Genomic DNA, 21,612 nt, shown 5'->3' on the forward strand with positions numbered 1-21,612 from the left:
GTTTGAAAATAAGTTTCATGCTAGAAAAAAGGCTTCTGGAAAATTAAAGACATCAGAACAGAATTAACCCTTGCCTTTATTATTAGCATACATTTAAATAGAATCTAATTATTTAAATACATACCAGTCAGTCTATTTAACAAAAGTATTTGCGCCTACCACGTGTAAGATTTTATATGGATCCCAAAGATGAGTAAGACATAGCTCTGGCTTCAAACAACTGAAATTTTAGAACAAAGCCATGTATACAAATAATTGTAGTCTTAGGTTGTTCTAGCAACTGGACTTCTAATAACTGGTTTTATCAAAGCACTACAGAAAACAACATAGAAAGGAGGCACATTCAGGGCGCCTGGATGGCGCAGTCAGTTAGGCATCTGACTCTTGGTTTCCGCTCAGGTTGTAATCTCAGGGTAGTGGGATCAAGCCCTGTGCCAGGCTCCACACTCAGCACGGAGTCTGCTTGGGATTCTCTCTCCTTCTCCCTCTGCCTGCAACCCACCCCCCCCATCCACACGCTCACACTTGCATGCGCGCTGTCTCTAAATAAATAAATCTTAAAAAAAAAAAAAAAAGGAGACACATTCAAATGATTCTCCCCTTACAATTTTACCCACTAGAACTCCTATACTACAAACCCTTCCCTCTGTAGCCTTATGACGGTTGCCTTGTACAGCAGTCATTCAACATAGCGAAGACCTGCAAGCGACGTGCTGTAACCCAACGGCATGTCCCGAATTTCCTCTTCAGATTCTGGAATTCGTAGGATTCACCCTGGCTTGTGTAGAGGTTTTGTACAAATGTGGCCAAAAACTAACATTTGAGAGCATACGGTGTGAGAACTTAAAGAAAGAGAACCAATTCTGAAGCTGACAATACAAGTAGGAACCAAGTCTAATCCTTTGCTGCCGATCGCTGTCGGGGACTCTGACACACAACATCCTTCAAAATCCCTTTCCTTAATGTTTCCATTAGTTTCTAAAATGATGCTCACCCCCATAATGAATTCTAGGGCTTCCCTCTACAGTTCTAATGGTGAACTTGATTATCCCTGTTCACTTCACAAGTCCTGGTTCCTACCCCTCTGTCCTCTTAGCCAAGAGATATACAGAAAGACAGTAATAACAGGTAATAGTAGCAACTAACTTTTATTAAGGCCTTACTGTGTGCACTGGGCTAAATGCTTTAGACACATTAACAGATCCATGAGAGAGCTACCACGATCATCCTCAAGATGAGGAACCTGAAGCTGAGAAGGATCTGAAGACTTGCCAGCGAGAGGCAGAATCAGGATTCACACCTGAGCTGTGTCCAGAGCCTACACCTTCCACCCTGGGGATGAAGGCACCGGTTCAACTAAGAGGAGCCACTGCAAGTTCTGACGGTCAGTGAGGGCACACGCACCTGCCCCGTCAGGAGTGATGGTTCCCAGTTTCACGGCTAGGGGGTAGCCCATGTCTCTGTAATGCTCCAGCGCGTGGCCGTTGCCTCCAGAGCTGTCGAAGAACCACTTCCCACACAGCACGGAGCCATCGGTCAGATTCAACCAGAGGTTCTCCCGCAGGTCACACCTGGCACACTTCCAACCGCTGAAAAGTCCGTGAAGAGCAGTTACTATCACTGGAACACGAAGCATAGCTAGAAAATTAGCATCCAAGAAAACGGACTGTCTCAAGCTGGGGGTCACAGGAAACGGTGAGTGAAACAAAGGAAACCGGTACTTCCTTCCCCCTCTTCTCCCTTCAGAATGTTAATGTCGCCCCTCCCAGAGCAGCAGGACCAATCAGTACCCTGCCTGCCTCCACCAGGGCTCTTTGACTTTAGAAAACTGACACAGTGGGACGCCTGGGTGGCTCAGTCGGTCAGGTGTCCGCCTTCGGCTCAGGTCATGATCCCAGGGTTCTGGGATCAAACCCCGCATCGGGCTCCCTGCTCAGCGGGGAGTCTGCTTCTCCCTCTGCCTCTCTCTCATTCTCGCTCTCTCTCAAATAATCTTTTAAAAAAATGGCAAATAAATAATAAACACAGAACCTGAGGTCAGGAGAGGAGGTCATTTCCTTCAAACTCCTACATGAGGGACAGTAGAGCTCAAATAAGTCTAAAACATGAAGGATCCCATGTGCGTAAACATGTAAAGTTCTAAAGCATTAAACACGCCTAGTAAAACTCGTCTTAAACAAAATCCTACTATGCAGCAGTTCTGAATGAAGTATAAAGAATGTCAATTTCATTGAAGGTTAAATGTCAGGTACATGCCAAGTACCCTACAGAAGTCTGATCATCTAATTCTATTCAACACCCTTCAAAATCAATATCCCCAACCCCATTATCAAAGGGAGAAACTGAGGCCCAGAAGTCGCCTGCCTTCCCCTACAACCACACAGAATGGGAAGGCAGCAGAGGCAGGCTGAACAAGACTAGAGCACCTGCCTCTGTCCACACAACAGACCCAACAGGAGATGCTAATGCAGCCCAAAGAACATTCCAGCCACAAAGGTGACAACCAAAGACTGGTAAAAGTTGCGTTCCCCTAGAAGCAGACTCTGAAACAAAGGTTTGAATGTAAATGGCTTGTTTAGGAGGTGATCCCAGGAAGCACTGGAGGGAAGGAAGACTGGAAAGGGCAGGAAGCCAGTCCAGGTACGTCAACAAGCAGACGACCACCATGGGCAACTGGGGCTCAGTCCAGTTGGGGACCTCCACTCGAGGGGTCAGGGTCCAGGCTATTTATCCACCCACACCACAGTCACTGGTTGAGGGCTGTTCCAGGAGGACAGGAGGGAGCATTAACTCCATGGCATTTCTCACTGTCCCATGCACAGGCCTGCCTGGCCTCAGCAGGCAGGGAAAGCCCTCAAGCAAAGAACTGCAGGTGCTTGCCACTGAGAGCCAAGGGGTGGGGATGAGCTCAGGGGTATGGGCTGGCCATGCTCAGCCTCTACAAAGGTACAGATACTTTTAGAAAGAATTTTGAGCTTAGTTTTAATCAGAGGCATCTGGTAAAAATATATATAACTGCCAATTCAGAGAAGGGGTAGAAATGTAAATATTCCTTTAGCCAGTTTTAAGGGGTAAAGTTCCATTTCGCTACCTGACACTCACCTCGGAGGAATCCTGACTCCATTGTCCAACTGGGTAAGGTTATTGGCATATTTGGATACCGGCAATTCATTTTCCCATGTGTCTGGGTCCTGCTTTCTATATGGAGATTTTGAGCTGAGAACCGCATCACAAGCAATTGTTACCTGTAAGACAAACCCAGATGTCATATGTAAAAACAGTTTGAGAGAATAGCAACTTCTAGAAAATAAGTTTAAAAGTTCGTGAACAAATACAGCCTGATCCAAGAAAATTCAGACAGCAGTGACCATAAGAGCAAGATCCTAGTTAGCTGATTCCAGCACTTTCTCCATGAATCTAGCTAGGGTTTGTCCCTAACCTAGAGTGTGCAGTATTGACAATGATACAAGATAGCAAGGAACCCAATCCAGTCTGTAAACCCAAGCAGATGAGTCAGATTTAACAATTTCTTAGCAAGCAGAGTAAAAAGTATTCGGTGAATGATTTACAAGAGTGAAATTAGCTACAGGAATGCCTAGGATTTACCCAAGTGGTATGTTTTCCTCCTAACAAATATACACCCAGATATCCAATATCCTCAACTCATCACACAATGGCATGCGGTCAAGGGCATTTGAATGGAATGCAGGCAGCATGGCTCCATTTCTTAATCTGGTGCAAATGTGACCCTGGACGGGGACATGCCTAGGTGTCTCTGTGCCAGGTCAGTCAACATCATGAGCAAATCTGTGATGTCCAGCTTGGCACCAACTGACCACAGGGGAAGGGGGTGCAAATTCTCTGCTTTCTCCTAAACCCGATTAATCCGGCACATATGCATATCACCACATTTGCTATTTGCTTAATGCTATAACAACTATTTCTAGCTGTCTTTAAAAACATATTCTGGTGCGGGGCGCCTGGGTGGCTCAGTCGTTAAGCAACTGCCTTCGGCTCAGGTCATGATCCCAGGGTCCTGGGATCGAGCCCCCCATCGGGCTCCCTGCTCAGCGGGAAGCCTGCTTCTCCCTCTCCCACTCCCCCTGCTTGTGTTCCCACTCTCTGTGTGTCTCTCTCTGTCAAATAAATAAATAAAATCTAAAAAAAAAAAAAAAACATATTCTGGTGGGAATGTAAAATGGGGCAGCCACTTTGGCAAACAGTTTGGCAGTTCCACAAATGGTTAAACTGAGTTACCGCATGTATAACCTAGCAATTCGACTCCTAGGTATATATCCAAGAAAAATGAAAATATGTGCCCATGCAAAAACTTCCATACAGATGTTCACAGAACATTATTTAGAATAGCCAAAAAGCAGAAACAACCCCGATGCCCATTAATGACAAATGGATAAATAAAATGTCTTATGTCCACACAATGAAATGTTATTCAGCAATAAAAAGGAAGGAAGTCCTGATACATGCCACAACATGAATGAACCTTGAAAATAAATACACGCTAAGTAAAAAAGACCAGCCACAAGAGAACTATGTATAATGTATGATTCCATTTATATGAAATGTCCAGAATAGGCAAATCCATCGAGACAGAAAGTAGATGAGTGATTGCCAGAGGCTGAAAGGGATGACAGGTGAAGGGGTGATGAGAATATTCCACAAGGAGATGGTGGCAATGGATGCCCAACTCTGAATACAACAAAAGCCACTGGATGGTTTAAAAAAGTTTTTAAACCAAGGTTTGTATTCTACATCCCTAACATCCTGCACAATTAGCTGAACTTCATGCAGAGTGTTTTCCCCTGGGTAGCCCTAGAACTCATTAAGAGACCATGAAGGAAGCTCCCTCAGCTGCCGTCCCCCGCCCACCCAGCCCATGAGCAATTGCTCTCACTGCTGCATCCAGAATCTGATTGAACCTTCCTCTTCTCAACTTCAGTCACACTCGTCTTGGTCCCAGCCACTAACACAGCTCACCCAGACGGCCACACAGCAGCCTCCTTGCAGGTTCCTTTCTCCCACGCCTGCCCCCTCCTCTGCACAGTAACCAGACTGGTCTGCTGGGAATATCACATCCTCTCCTGCTGCAGCTTAAAGCTCTCCAAGGCACTACCGATGGATGGCACTTAGCAAGGCACAGTGAGGAATAAGGAAGAGGTCTCTGCCCTCAGAAAGCTTATATTCCATGACACGCCAGGCAGCCATAAATAGATTTAAACCTTTTAAAAGAGATAGTCCCACTCATCTCTCAACACAAGCACTTTTAGACAATTAGCCTTTCCTTTCAATTATCAAAGTTAATCTCCCACTTCCTTCCAGGAGTGCCCCTAGAAAACAGGGTTGAGGTCACCACAAACCCCCTCCTGATCCTCCGGGTTTCGGCTGCCTTAGCACTCGAGCTACACATCCCAAGCTTTTCAGTCTGGTCTGTTATTACAATCTCCTGGTTGCTTCAATGACTATCTCAGTCCCTCCTCTGTCCTCCTCTGAATCTTCTCCACAGTGCACAATAATGTTGATCAAGATTTGAATACAATATTCTCTCTTTTCTTTGAATATACTTCTTGGTGACACTCAACAAAATTTCCTCAAATTTCTGGGCCACTACGAAATACTGATCTAGTGTTTTCAGAGTATCATCTGAAATCACTTAGCGGCCCTTCATATGGATCATAGCTGAAGATCAGGATCTATTATCCTATAATTATGCCATGAATTGCCTTTCCCTGGATTTGTTGTCTAGAGTGAAGAGAAAAAAAAACTTGGTACTAGTCTTGGCTCCATCCCAGGCCTCCTAGGCCTCAAATTCAGTAGTGTTCTGGAACTGACTCAAACTGGCTCACAGAATTGATTGTTGAATTTTAAGAAATTCTGCAAGATGGTTGTTAAACACGGCCATTACTGAAAATTAAATTATAAAAACTTACAATCAAGTAAAATATATTTTTAAAAAGTAACAAACACTCGGGGCGCCTGGGTGGCTCAGTCGTTAAGCGTCTGCCTTCGGCTCAGGTCAGGATCCCAGGGTCCTGGGATCGAGCCCCGCATCGGGCTCCCTGCTCCGCGGGAAGCCTGCTTCTCCCTCTCCCACTCCCCCTGCTTGTGTTCCCTCTCTCGCTGTGTCTCTCTGTCAAATAAATAAATAAAATCTTTAAAAAAAAAAAAAAAAAGTAACAAACACTCAAAACTCTTCACTTCCTGTTCTACTATATCTTACGAGTTTCTGTGTGCTCTTGAGGTTATTTACATTTACGTTATGTGACTGGCGGGAATTCTACATAATGGTATGCTACTGTAGACTCTCTTTTCAACACTGCTTTCGAGACATCTGTTAGTCTGAAATCAGCCACGGTGGGAATATTTACACCACGGAAATCATCAAACACTACAAAGCAGGCCTTTCCCCCAGGGAGCTGGTTGCTAAATATTTACAAGCACACCATTGCTTGAGTTCCTGATGTCTAAAATGAGCCATTGCATTTCAGGCTATAAGATCCCTACTGAGCTCCAAATGCTATGTCTCTTCAAACTCCACATCACTGAGAGGTGGTTTAACTTTCTGGTAGAATCCACAGAGTTCTTATCTGAAACAGAATTTTTTCTGAGCTGAGAAGCTCAAAAGATGAAGGAAGAGTCATCTGGTTGGGTGATTTTCAGCTCAATAATTTTTGTTATTTAAAAGCTTAAAAAAAGAGTCTCCCTTCGGCTCAGGTCATAATCCCAGGGTCCTGGGATTAAGCCCCAGGTCGCGCTCCCTGCTCAATGGAGAGTCTGCTTCTCCCTCTCCCCCTGCTCAGTCTCTATCTCGCTCTCTCTCACACACACACACACACTTGCTCACTCACTCTCTCTCAGATAAATAAATAAGTAAATAAATAAATAAATAAATAAAATCTTTCAAAGCTTAAAACGAGAATATCAAACACCAAAAAATGTAGCAGAAGCATGAAAAGATAGGAACTAGCACCTGATACATAAATAAATCCTATCAGTTACCATCAGATAAACCCAAGCTTTTCCTTCAATTTCTCCACCCCAACTTTCAAATAATTCTCCCTCTCCTTCTTTAGAAAATTTTTATGTATTTCTTGATGCTAAAAGACCGTATTAAAAATTATAACATATATTGAGGGATTCAGATTTCTATGACTCTTCACTTTTATTTAAATAAAAGCATTCACACTTTGAATTATATTCTGAATATAGGAATAATTAAAAACCACTTAAAGGCTCCATTAACTTTTTCACATAAAGGCTTCTCCTTCATAAGTGAGTGAGAGAAAAATCATTTCTCGTGACATTTATTCACAGTGTGCTTCTTTATTTCTTTTCTGACAGCAGACGTAAGAGTTATATTAAACAAGGGCAGGCAGCAAGAACTCTCAGTATCATGGAGATACAAGCTTTAGTATATAATTTCAGGTAATGGGACGAGGTAAGACCATTTTGCCCACTCCTACATTTTATCCTTGGTAACGGCCACATGAGTCAACACAGGGAACTGGAGAAAGGAGAGGTAATTTAATTCTCTATGCACTGCTAAACACTGTGCACTTAGCACTAAAAAAGGATATGTCACGTATAATAATTAGAGGAAAGAGCTACAGTAGCTAAATACACAACATTTTCATTTCTATGGTCTTATATTTAGGTAGAAAGTAGGTCAGGGGCAAAAGAGGTTGAATGATAGAAACCTGGTCTCTAATGACATGGGAACCCCAAGCACAAACACACCCCCCCTCCTGGCAGAAGCAAGTGAGCAGGTGGCTGTAGATACAAAGTCACACAATGTCCTGAGGATTCCCAGACCTAAACACCTGGCTTTTGTTCTGGGGGAGTGCGGGGAGGGAAGAAGAGAGCTAGCACGTCTAAACTCCATGGACCCTGACCCTCCTGCTCCCGGGGGCCAGGCTCTGAGAAGTCAGGGTGTGCACAGAGTGGGAAAGAGGAAAAGAAAGGGAAAAGAACAAAGGAGAGAAGGATGGGGTGGGAGAGACAATACAGGACAGGAGGAAAGAACAGGGAAAATGCTTGGGTCCTTATAGGAGCTCCGCGCCTCCTTACGGGATCAAAGTACAACAGAACGTGGCTTCCTCACCTCCCTTGCCACCCCCAGCTTCATGTCATTCAGGAAGGTGAATGTTGCTCCACGAAAATCAAGGGAAGGGAAGAGAAAAAAAAAATTCACCACTAAATCTAAACGCTAAAACCTAGAAAGTAGTTTTAGTCTTCATGAGGAACAAAACTTTCAAGGAGTCTCACATTACCACGGAGCTCCTGCAGACCTGTGATCTGTAAACGTTTAGTTATTTTTATAACCGTGTTGCTGTCGCTTCGGCAGAGAAATCCTTATTTTTCCCAAACAAAATCTCACGTGGAAGGCTAATATGCAGAAGAGATAAAAATATAGCCATTCCTCTGATCAGAAGACACCCCTCTCCAACAGCCCCTGTACATCTCAGGGGCACAGTGTGAAAATCTAAGCGACAGACTGTGAGTTACAAGGGGCAAGAAGCCAGCCCACCGAGGGGAGGCCAGCCCACCGTGGGGGAGGGGGTAGCCCACCATGGGGAAGTGGGGGAGGCCAGGCCACAGGGGAGAGACCAGCCCAATGTTTATATACTTAGAGGCCCACACAGCAATGGAAAAAAACGCGCAGGAGAGGGTATCTGGCCGAACTCTACTAAAACCTCACCCTGCAAGACCCTTTCACAGAGAAGAAGCAATATGCTCATGTTCGTTCTCGTTCTTCTCCTCCTCTCATTCAACCTGCCTTCCCCACCCCCCGAGTGCACACACACCACACACGCACACACACCTGACACAGAGAGTCACGCGCATCTAGCTAGCAGCCGTGCACACTCACTGACCAGGGCTGGTAACTCCTCAATATTTGGTAGTGCTATTTCATAGTGGTCTGGGAATATAACAAGTTTGGCTTCGTCTTCATATTCATAATCGTCGCTATTTAAATCGTCATCAGTATCTAGATCTGAGGAAAAAACAAAAACAAAGAACAAGAAGTGAAGTGAGAACATTCTACACCAAGGCAGGACTCACTGCGAAAGCCAGAGATCCACAGGAATGACAAACCAAGAGCATGACATTTACGATTCCCTCCTCTGACGACCATCCGTCTGCCCCAAACCAGGAGTAAAAGGCCTACTATCTTTCCTAAGTTATGAATACTTATTAATAAGTGACAGATGTATAAAGACTGAGACTGATCACACAGCTTTACAATTAAAATAGACACATGTGCTAGATATTCAATTTGTAAAGACTTTTAAAGGAGTAAATGGTTCATTCTGATCTGTTGGGCACCTGGCTCCTGACTGCATAAGAAATGGACTGGAATGTTTTTCACAACACTGTAATATGGAAGAAAGTACGGGGTTTCAGCATACATAAACCAAGGTTCAATTCCAGCTCCAAAATTTAATGTAACTTTGAGCAAGTCACAAAGTCTCTAATCCTTAGTTTCCCCATTTGCAGAATGGAGATAATATCTCTTATCTCACAAAGCTTATACGAGGAATAAATAAGAAATTGTGGACAAGAGACCTGGAACATAATAGGTAGTCAACAAGTGATAGCTACTATTTAAAAACAAAATCTCAGTCTCCCTCTCTCTGTCTCTGTCTCTCTCTCCCCATCCCCCTCTAGGAGTTATTAAGATATTGTATCGTAAATCAGAGGGGGAAACCCCATAATATAAGTAGTCCTGTTGTCCTCAGGCTGTGCAGAATTTTCAGTAAGAAAACTGAGCTCCTCTAGCCTGCTATGTATCAAGTCATCACCTGTTTGCTTGGCTAATCTCTGGTGAAGGTTAAGTGAAGGCTCAAGGAAATGTCTTGTCACAATATTTACATGGACATGTCAGCCTTACATTCACATGGATGCCAGCATTCCAGATCAGGTTTGTATATTTAGATGTTTGGAACTATGGTGACAAGGAGCTATTGAGCCATGTTCCACTCACATCACACATAAACAGGTACACAAACACAGGTCTGTAGACAGACAAAAGTTATTTTCCTAGATGAAGCAACCACCTGAGAACCAAAGGATCTACGTTCTGTTATTACCTTGTTGTTTGCCTCCAACCAAAAACCTAGTATCTTTTTGTGTACAGTTCTGCTCCTGAATTCTCAAAAGGAGACAGTGGAAAATGAGATACAGGGAAAACACAGTCTCAACAATTTAATAAAAGATTCCAAATAATAACAATCAGAAATGCCAAAATAAATAGCCAACATTATTAGATAGCATAATAGGTCAGTTTGACAAAAGGCAATGTTAAAGATGATTCTAAGAGTTTAAGAAGTCGTTAAAAGCGTTATTTGCTAGATGGGAGGCTGCCCAATTCATGAGTCATATAATAAAAGCAATTAGATCTTCAATTTTTTAAAAAAGTAACAAAAGGCATTTACTTAAAGGAAATGGTTCAAATAAAGACAGACATTCTATATGTCATAAAAATTTGAATGCCCCAATACCTATAATTTTAAAAATCAGAACCTAAATGTTCAATGAGAATGGTGTTCAACCCAGTAGAGTATTATTTAAATGATACTTATTTAGACTATGTAGAAACATGGAAATATTTATGCTACGTCAATGTTAAAAATACAAAATTCACCTTCACTGTAAAGACAACTTTGTAAAAGTTATGCTCATAGACGAGAAATAGAAGGAAATCCGAACAAATGAAAACAGTGAGTGTGTGAGCATTTTTCTATTCTTAAATTTTTATTATATCTTTTATAACAAGTTTAAGGAATGGAAGTACAACTCTTTTGTTTTTGTGTACAGATTCGGCTCATATTACATATTATCTAAGCTTCTCTTGTCCACAGAAAACACACTCACTTAATACTAAGTCAAGTCTTACCTGGCCAGACACAATGATAAACTATGTCTAAAAAAATCCCGCTCTGTCATTTACTATGTAACCCTGGGCAAGGTCTTTCCGAGTTTATTTTCCTCAGGAGCACGCTATGAATAATATCTGCCCCCACAAGATTGCTGCGAGGATTAGACAAGATAAGGTTTTAAGGCATCTGGTATAGGATCTGGCAGGTGTTGGGGCTCCACAGAGAGCGGCCACCATCATCACCATCACCCCCTTCCCTACACTCCTGACAACCAACATAATCACAAGTGCCCTCCCCTCCCTTTGGCTCGTCCCAGGGATCCTGCTCTGTGATCTCAGGATGGAGAACATATGAACTTCAAAGTCTTCTAGACTGTAAACTGTCAGTGCAGGAAACAGATCTTGTTCACCTTGCATATGCCCAGCCCCTGCACAGTACCCAGCACACACCACTCACGCACTAAGTATCAATGAAAGGAGACTTCAGGAACTTAAAAGCCCCAATATGCTAGGGACAACGGCAAAGCAGGAGTCTCCAAAGGGTGGTTGTGGGTTTGGGGGTTTTTTAATTGGTAACGGGTATGTGCTTAAAAATAAGCACAACTGCTGTTGTGTAAAAAAGCAAGAACTTTTTTGGGCTTCTTTATACTCCATCTATAGTTGCTTTTATTTTTATTTTTAATTCAATGGGATAGAAGGGGACCGTGATCCTTCCCAAACATCTTTATCCAAATTAAGGAAAAGTCACAGAAGTAAGTTACACTCTGGTTTTAAGGGACAAATCTAAGATTTCTCCTAAATATATATGACCCCACAATCCTAAGTATAAATCTGTAAGTTCTAAATTTCCCTAATTAGAGTCTTACCACCCCAAAAATATCTAGTTGAGGAACCTACAGAGAAATTATACCCTAGGGACCAGTAGGACTAGGACCTCCCAACCTCTCCCAGCAGCTACTTTCCACTATGGCTATTAACTTGCAATACCTGAATGGACTCTTTTTCTAAATTAAAAAAAAATGTTTTTAATAATCTCTTCCCAATTCAACTTCAGTGATCCTCTCAGATCCCTGGGAGAAGTGGCTGGTACCACAGCCATTTCCAAGAAGCATCTCACTTAAGCTGAGAAGCAGCACCATGGAAGACCCTTAAATCAAACCAGGACTCGGACACCCAGCTCAGAGTTCTCCCCGGCCTGACCAGATTGACTAATCTGTGTGCTCAAGGTGAGAGAAGTCTGGCTGATCTAGTGCCGTGAAATTTACCCTCACAAGAAGGTATGGGGCAAACCTCCTTGAACACAGACCCTGGTCTGGGACCTACTTCAGAGGGAAGTGGCAAAATGGAGTTTACTAGAACCTTCTGGCCCTTATATATACAGCTGAGTTTCCTGAACAGGCCCATTCCTAGAACTTTCCACAAATGCTCTGTTTTCAACCCATTTCTCATCAAGTATGAATGCTAGGGCTAAAACCAAAAAAGTGGAAATTTAAGCTCTCTGAGTTTTAGTGGTGGTTCTTCAATGTCCGAGACTTCAGACACAAAAGAACTTGACTCCTTTACTCCTATTTCTGAAAGTTGTTGGGAAGGTGGGGAAGCCAATAAAAATGTGAGTATTTAACACTGTTTTAATGACATACCAAAGATCTGCACTAAATGCCTTAGCAGTTATTTACACATCTATACACATTTGTAGCTTGACTGTAAAAAATATGTAAGATTAGGCCAGAACCACATCATGAGTCCTGGGGTATTTCTTTGAAGATCCTGGACTCCCTAATATCCACCCCCTTTCTCTCCTTCCATCTCGTAAAACAGTAAGTTTTGTATTAGCTGAGTCTAAAAATTCACAATCTCCCCTATCGGTGTAAGTTATCCTTTAAAAGATAACCTAACAGTGTCCCTCTCTAGCTTAAAAACATTGACACAGAGCTACTCACTTCCTCAGTGCACAGCGGCCCTAAGCCAAAAGAAATGCCCAATAGCTCTGTTGGGTCCAAACAACTTAATAAGTATTTATGTTCTAATGACTTAGTAACCATTTGAAAAAAATAATATACATAAATGGAAAGGCAGAAATGTTTTATTTCACTCTTAAATCACCACAATCCCTTGCTAACGGGATGTGTGCCCCTGTTGGACACTGCACAGCTTCTTTCTGAATCAAAAGGAACACAGCCTCCCTCATGTCCCGTTCCACATTTATTTTTCACATGGTACCTGCCTTTTACCATAGAAACCACCAAAAAACCTGCTCCACAAAGAGGTGAAGTCACTGAAAGGAATTTAGGATTCTCCGATAGTAAAACTACGCCATGCTAATACTTCATGCAATGTTCAAGTATCACTGCTGTTCCCTTGAAGTGTTAAAATACCCTGTGGTGCACCTGTGAGTTCACTGTAGCACCCTTGGGTGCCTCAGAGCACAGTTTGGAAACTAAGTGTTAATGGTCCCAACTGCCTAGAGGAAAAAAGTCTAAAAGCATGGTATATATTATACTATGGCTGGAAGAATATACAAGATACATAAGAATGTGCAAATAGAAAATACTATTTGTCTCTGGAGAGAGTAACCAAGTAAGCTAGGAGGCAGAGAAGTGAAAAAGACTTACTTTTTCATTATAGAGCCCCTTATAACTTTTCAATTTTAAGCTTTGTCCAAAAAACATTGTTCTAAAAATGTTTTTTAAATCCTAAGTATAAAAAGTATAAAATTAAGTGATTCAAAAATTAATAATTGTCATTGTTGATTTAAACACACACACACCCACACACACACCAGCAAGAGCTAGAGCTGAGGGAAGAATCCTTAACTGTGACTTCACCTGAATGAACATCAGGGTAATCGGGAAGAGTGACTTGAATGTTGAGGGGCAAGATGGTGCTCCAGAGACTTGGATAGGCCATTCAGCACCAGCTCAGTTTCCCTTATAGAATCAATATTGAAGGTCATAATTGAATGATTCAGTGGGTTCAATGTTCACTGTTGAGCCAGTAAAAAAGGAATTGGTCACGAAGTCATGAAGTGACTGGGGAAAAAGAAGCTTCTATCCAAGAGAAAGCATTAATCAGCTACATCTATTTTGTGAGGGGAAGATGGGCATCGTGATGACATTTTAATAGCAATGAGAAAAATGCTTTCTAGTCAAAGAAACAAAGAGACTGCAAGAGAGTTCTGAGTTCTCTTCCTCTCCAAGAAGAGACAACCCCAACGTCCCTTTTAGGGAAGGAGTATGTGGCAGAGGCTACAAGCTGCCTCCCAGTGGCCACTCTCCCCTTCTTCCTCAGACAGACTTTACTCAATGAAGCCGGTTAATAAACTTAATGTACTTCCCAGTCTCCTGTACAGCACAAGGTATGACCACGTGACCAAGTCCTGACCAGAGAGGTGTAAAGTGAAGTGTTGCTTAGGGTCTGTGAGAAGACTGACAAAAGGAAGCTGATGACTCCACAGGGAGACTAGATATTTTTTTTGTCCTTCCCCCCTTCCTCTTCGCTCTTTCTGGGATGGCGATGTAATGGTGGGAGTTCCAGAAGCCATCTTGTACCATGTAGTGACCATGAAGTTAGAATCACACGGCAGGATGGAAGGTGAAGCAGTCTAGATGGAGGGGAAGAGTCTAGATCCTGATGAACATGAGGCCATCACATCAGCCTGGACTTGCTGCTTCCCGATATCCTCTACATGAGAGACAAATAAACATCTACCTTATTTAAAGTCACCAATATTTTAACTTTTCTGTTGCATAAGCCAGATCTAAGCCTAATATGGTACTTCACTTGAATGTACAGTCCACATCAGCGTGAAAACAGCTGTGATCAGTGTAATAAGAGAAAAGTGACTGCTCCTAGGGGACATGAAGCATCATATCGAGGGAACTGTAAATCTGGACTTGCAAAACCAAATTCTTACTGGGATGAAGCAGCCAACATCAATGTGTGACGTATCTGGGTAACAAACAATAGAGAGGAACAGGGCCTGAGGCAAGCCCCAAAGTACCAATGGTGTTTACATTTAAATTTTTTAAAAAACTGGTGGAGTCCAAACAGAATATATTTGCTGGACTGTAACTTTTAGGTATGTTCTGTGGTTTTCTAAGATATGGAATGTTGAGTGAACACAGACGGCAGCCTATAGAAATAGACGGCAGAAATGGAACAGTAGGTTAGCATTCCCAAGAAGCAATGGAAGGGGTCCACACAGTGTGAAGCACAAAACCTCAGTGTTTACTTTTGGATTAATTCTTAAAATAGTTACTTTACTATATCCTCTACCACCAAAGTGATCACTAGAGAAATCAAACTGCAAGGTCTTTAAGCAAAAGACACAAAGGTTAAAGGACAGGAGGCCAGCTGACTTCTCCATTCAGCCAAAGAGAAAAATGAAAAATAACACCAGTAATTCAAAATGTTTAATTATTTCCACCTTTGAAAATGCCATGTTGATGCCATTTAATTCAGAAGTCACATCATCTCTATTCATAGAAGGGAGCCCAAGGCTAATAACCAAAGCATCAGATTGCACCCAATCATTTCAGCTTTGAGGCCCATTCTGAGCTGGTTTGGGTTTGGTTGGTTGATTTGGGTTGTGGTTCAAAGACCACAGAGAGGTGGGAAAGATTGGCCAGGGTAGAAAAACCAACTGTAGATAAGCCTCATAAAGAAAACCACGACTGAAAACCAGGACAGAAAACAACAAGCACAAGTCCAGTGTAGAATAATGGAGACTCAAAGCAGGAAGGACACTCAGCTCCATGACTGTTTCCAATGGCTTAACTTTTCAAATAATTAATGTGTCTTTTCATTACAACAGTAACACATGTTTGTTATAGAAAAAATTTAAACCAGATAAGCAAAAAGAAGAAAATAAAAATCACCTCAATCCCACCACTAGGAAAGAGCTACAATATTAACAATCTGGAATATATTTTGCCAGACTCTTCTGGACTCTCAGTTATACATGTATACATGTGTGTACATACCCACACATGTATACATACATGTAAACACATACATACACACACATACACATGTGTATAGATTTTTTTTTACCAAAATGAAATCATAACATGCAAATGATTTTGAAGTTTCTTTCAAACCATAATCCTAGGCATTTAGGGATATAAACTTGCTTGGTCAAAAATTATCAAGTCCCTTTTTCTCCTGGCAAAAGCATTTCAGAAGTTTAATATGAAAAATGAGCATGATGACATGATAGAGAAACTGGTACTCATTTGGCTTTTCTGAATGAGGGAGAAGAAAATCACTGCTAGGCACACACCGCAGTAATCACTGCTACAGGCAAGATCCACAGGCAGATGATACAATTAGTGTGCAAAGCTTTGAGGAGAAACAAGATATTAGCATAGTCTCCAAGTATTACTCCCAAAGTATTCATTAATTACACTGTATCTTCACAGTGGAGAAACCCAGCCAACACCACCTCACCAAGGGATCAAGGTTACAGCACCAACATGAAGACATCTCAGCATCACAGGCCCCCCCGTATCATGCACTGAGGAGGCCACATTGCCTCTGTGGTGTTCTTGCCAAAAATGCATTACCTCAGATTTTGGAGGAAACACCAGACGAACCTGAACTGAGGAACATTCTACAGAATAACTAGCCAGTACTCTTGAAAAGTGTCATGATTATTAAAGACAAAAAAAAAAAAAAACTGAGGAACTATCAAAGATTAGAGAGGATTAAAAAAAATGACAACTAAATACAACATGGGATCCTAAAAAAAAAAAAAAAAGACATTAGTGGGAAAAAATGGTGAAATCTGAATAAAATCTGCAGCTGAGCTAATATTAAAAAAAGAAATAATGTCTCTACTTTCAAGGCAGTGAAAAAGGAGAGCAGAAGCAGTATCATAATTACTCTCCAGTCACTGTAAGTATAACTGCTTCAGAACACTAAACCCAACTCTAAGAGTGCTAGAAGCATCCTTCGCCACTAGGTAAACACAGAGCGGAGGCAGATAATCACAAGTTAAATGGGTTCCTCTTATCATTAAATTGTAGAGCAATAAATAACCTATTATTCCAAATCAAATAAGCACGTGCACATACACACACACAGAAAATCTGGGCACACTATTGATAACTATTTACATTACCTAAAAAAATCTTGGAATTCCTCCGTTTTGGTAAAGCTCCACCAGATGCCCCTCTTACCTTCTGAAAAGAAAACAAGAGATTGTTAAAATGCAGCCTATAGAATAGACAATGGGGAAAGAGTGGGGAGAATACATCTCACAGGTTCTCGGATTTTACAAAAGGCCAAGATGAAATTCTCAACCTGGACTAGAGATTCCAGGATAAACCAGAACTTGACCAGGTCAATGGAGGTAGGTGAAGGGCAACGCTATTGTTCTACCTGATTATTTTCACCAAGTTATCAAGACAGCACTTCTGGAAAGGGAAAGGAACCAGGGATCAAGGTGAACTAGACATTTCAACTTCGAATCGGCACATACTCCCAAGAGGCTGGAGTCCATGCCTAATGCTGGAACTACTCTGGAGAGATGATGGTGACTCCTGGAGAGAAGGCTCTTATTCCCTTATCCCCCTGCTACCCACTGGGTCCCTGTGCTTGGTCCTGGGCATGCACAACAATCACTGTTGAAAGAGTAAATAAATACTGATAAGCAGTCGCTGATATTCTGGTCATATTAAATCTCAGTCTAACCTCCCTGAACATTTCTGGAGCACCAACTAATGGCTAGTTGCCATCTGAGGCTTCGTGGATTTTCTACCTCTGGTAGAAGTCCGTGGCAGCAATGAAATAAATGCCCATCAAGTGGTTAAGCTAAAGAAATAATTCGTTACCCTTCCGACACACACAAAATTTTACCCTCAAATAGGATTATAAAAATTTTTGTTTCGGGCACCTGGGTGGCTCAGTCAGTTAAGCGTCTGCCTTCAGCTCAGGTCATGATCTCAGGGTCCTGGGATGGAGCCCCGCATCGGGCTCCCTGCTCAGTGGGGTCTGCTTCTCCCTCTCCCTCTGCTGCTCCCCCTGTTTGTGCTCGCTCGCTCTCTCAAATAAATAAAATTTAAATTTTTTTTTTTGTTTCAAATGGCCCAAATCGTATTTCTACACTGTTTGTCCTCTCGGTGATTAGAAAAGAGCACATTTCCAGCACACCATGGCATGAGGGTCAAAGCCCAGCATCTTCCCAAGTAGCCACATGTTGTGGCAGCATCGAGGCCTTGCTGCTGCTTTAGTTTGTTCCCTTACCAGTCTTAAGTCTCCTTTGCCACACTTTATTATTTGGCATTGAAGGCTGATTCTCACATTAAGTTTTTACAGCTTCTACTATAAGTTTATAGTTTACATCTTAAGCATGTGAAAATGATTGAACACTTTAGCTCAAAACCTGTCTCTCCAAATACTCATGCCAAATTCTTGTCCTCTCTCTTGGAATCCCTCTCCTCCAAGGTCTCCGAGCCGCTGTTCCTCTCCCCACCACGTGCCTGTCTCAAAAAAGGGATGAAATAAAACCTGTACCAAAGGCACATTTAGCAGTCCTGGAGGTCACTTGAAATCTCTCTACCGAAGTTTATGGCATGCTTTTAATTGTTCCAACCTCACTGTCTCCTCCATTCCTGCAGGATGGTGGAGGGAGAAAGAAGGAGAGGGGCTGCATGAAGACCTGTTAGACTACGAGGCTCTCCCTGATTCTGCCATTCACACCTTAGACTTGGAGATTTGCTTCCCTTCAGGAAAAACAAAAACAAAAAACCCACTAGGTTTTCCTTCCAAAGACCATCGCCTCTGTGCCTGCCTCAGTCTCCACTAGAAATCAACAGGGTTTGAGAAACGGGAACTCCTTGGTCTGCAAACATGACTGTGCCCATGGGTCAGGCTCTGTGATGGCACTGAGGCTGCAAAGTAAATGAAGACATGGTCCATCCCTTGAGCAGCCCACCAGCAAAGTAGGGGAGGATATATGCAAACAAATAGCTCAATAGATTCTGGTGAGTATTAAGAGATATGTGAAAAAGGGCGCCTGGGTGGCTCAGTTGGTTAAGCGACTGCCTTCAGCTCAGGTCATGATCCTGGAGTCCCGGGATCGAGTCCCGCATTGGGCTCCTTGCTCTGCAGGGAGTCTGCTTCTCCCTCTCATGCTCTTTGTCTCTCATTCTCTCTCTCAAATAAATAAATAAAATCTTTAAAAAAAAAAAGAGATATGTGAAAAAGGTAGGATCATAAGAAGGAAATGATAGTTCTGGAGGTGGAGATTGTGGGCAGGTAAGAAGAGCAGCAGGTCTGGCATTTAGCAACTGCTCAGCAAATATTTGTTCAATGGATGGATGGATGATGGATGGATAGATGGATGAATAAACAGATGAATGGATGGACAGATGGATGGATCGATGGATGATGAATGGATGGATGATGGATGAATGTATGAATGGATGGATGATTAATGGATGAAGGAAGGAAGGAAGGCAGGAAGGAAGGAAGGAAGGAAGGAACAGGTAGATAAATGGATGGATGGATGGATGATGGATGGATAGACAGATGATGGATAGACAGATGGATATGCTGACCACAGGGAATACAAGTATGAGAGGAATGAGACATCCCAGAGAGAAAAGACAAACAGCATGTACAAAGGTATGAAATCATAGTGTATTTCATGAAGAAGTGGTTTGATATATCTAAAGCACAAAGTTAGTGGAGTAAAAGTAGAGTCAGAAAGGCTAGAAGGGTCCAGATTATGGAAGGCCTTGCAATCACATGCAAAAAAAGAAAAAAAAAATTTGGACTTCAACCTGCAACAAAGGGAGATACCAGAGATTTAAGCTTCAGAGTCCCACAGATGCACAGATACATGCATCTGAAAAGATCACTCTGGGGGCAGCATGCACACTGGTTGGGATGCAAGGAGGCAAGTTTGAAGGAAAGATTACTATGGAGAGGGCAGGATGGACTTCAGAGCCATTTGGGAGGTGCAGATAACCAGACTTGGGTCACCAACCAGCCATGGAATGAAAGAAGTATCCAAAAGATTTCTAGGTCTCTAGAATTCAAGATGAAGGACAACTCTGAGAAAGAGGATTATTCACTGAGTCTGGGCACACTGAGCTCGAAGTACCTATGAGGTGTTCAAGTAGGAAAAGTCACATCAGAGTCAGAGGGTCAGATCTTTGGCTCTGGAGAGACACTGATTAGGAAGTCATCGGTTCAGAGACAGTGGTTAAACAAAGAAATGGACAACACTGATGAGGAAGAGTAGCTTTCAGAGAAAGATGGTCAAAAGGCAACCTGGGAAGTGTGGATATTTAAGGAATAAATGAATGAAGAGATGCTAGTGAGACAAAGTCAGAAAAGGCAGCCTAAAAAAACAGGAGGAAGCCAGGAAAGAATGGTGCCAACGAAAGCATGAGAGGAGCAGTTCCAAGAGGGAAGCAAGTTCAAATACTCAAAAAGCCAAGCAAAATCAGGGCTGAAACATATCCACCAAGCAAGACAATGCAGCGGTCACCGCAGCCCTGGCAGTTTTAGTGGATTAGCAGGAAGATCGACCCAACAGCAATGCTGAACTTCCAGCGAGGGATGCTAGAGATGATGAGAACAGGAAAGCTTTTAAAGACACTTTACTTGAGGGATGGGTTGGCCAAAGGAGGACACAAATTACAGGGACAGTTTTGTGATGTGTTCTTTTTTAAAGTGGAAGGAAAAAGCCAGAAGAGCGAGATGTTGAAGAAAAGGGAGTTAAGGAAGAAGCAAGTTTCCGAGGAGGAAACAGAGCTGTGAGGACAGAGAACATAGCTTTCTGCTGGGTTGTGGGAACCCAAGGCAAGCAGCTCAGGAAGTTCCTGTCCAGGGTCCCTGTTTCTCAGGGAAGTACAAGTCAAATCGTTTTCTGAGGATGATGAGGGAGGCCTCCCTGGTAGCGCCCTGAGGACGGCACCCAGAGTCTGGAGTGGGAGAAGCTGCAGGCCAGGTTTGCTGGGCAGTGAGTGGGCCCAGCAGAAGGGGGAGGCCAGGAGTCTGACAGGGCCCCAGACCATGGTGGGGCAGGATTGCTCGCAGTGTGCTCCTGGAAGCCAGGACGACACTGACAGCATGACTAGCCAGAGCTCTGGGGACAGTTAAGGAGGCAAGACAAGGGCCTAAGAGCCCCTTGAGGGCACTGGTGGTAAGAGAACATTTTAAGCCCTGAGAAGCCGTCTCAACAAACAGGGGAAGTGGTCACCTGGACAAGTCATGGGCTTGCAAACTGTAAGGAGGGAAAACAACAGAGTGAAATCAGAATAAATGAGAGCTAAACTGAGAGAAGGTTGTGGTCAGAGAGTGAAATATTTAACTGAAAAGTTAAGAGGCAGAGCTAACCGCACAAGACTGCCAGCATTCTGCAATTCTACCACAAGCTTTGGAACAAGTTATCTCAAGCCTCAGGGCCTAGGTTTCATTTCCACCCCCCCGGTTTCCTAAACCTTCATCATTTTATCCTAAGACATATGTCCGGGACAAAGCATACCTCATCAGAATTGCTAGGTCCCACATAACAAGAGCAGTGAATATAAATCACGTACTATCAGGTGAACATTAGATTATTTTAAAGCTAATCATTGAGTTGATGGCTTATCTGACCTCCTGGCCTTTCTTCCTCCTCTTCCTCCTACTCTGCCCACTGTCCAATTTGGGGATCTCTCCTGTGTCTGGAACTTAAACAGAGAACATATTAGGTAGGCTAGGAT

General features: G+C 42.7%; 1 protein-coding gene across 4 annotated transcripts in view; it reads right to left on the reverse strand.

Annotated features, from left to right (window-relative positions):
• USP13 (ubiquitin specific peptidase 13) overlaps nt 1-21,612 on the reverse strand; it is a 116,730-nt gene that overhangs the window by 62,941 nt on the left and 32,177 nt on the right. For all 4 annotated transcript variants that reach the window (XM_032407145.1, XM_032407146.1, XM_032407143.1 and 1 more), the window contains exons 3-6: nt 17,016-17,076; nt 8,889-9,010; nt 3,103-3,245; nt 1,405-1,589 (exon numbers count right to left, since the gene is read on the reverse strand). In XM_032407145.1, the coding sequence (XP_032263036.1) occupies nt 1,405-1,589; nt 3,103-3,245; nt 8,889-9,010; nt 17,016-17,076 (511 nt within the window). The remainder of the gene's footprint in view (nt 1-1,404; nt 1,590-3,102; nt 3,246-8,888; nt 9,011-17,015; nt 17,077-21,612) is intronic.

This window comes from Phoca vitulina, unplaced genomic scaffold (genome assembly GCF_004348235.1).
Source record: "Phoca vitulina isolate PV1807 unplaced genomic scaffold, GSC_HSeal_1.0 scaffold8, whole genome shotgun sequence".
Classification (NCBI taxonomy): Eukaryota; Metazoa; Chordata; class Mammalia; order Carnivora; family Phocidae; genus Phoca; species Phoca vitulina.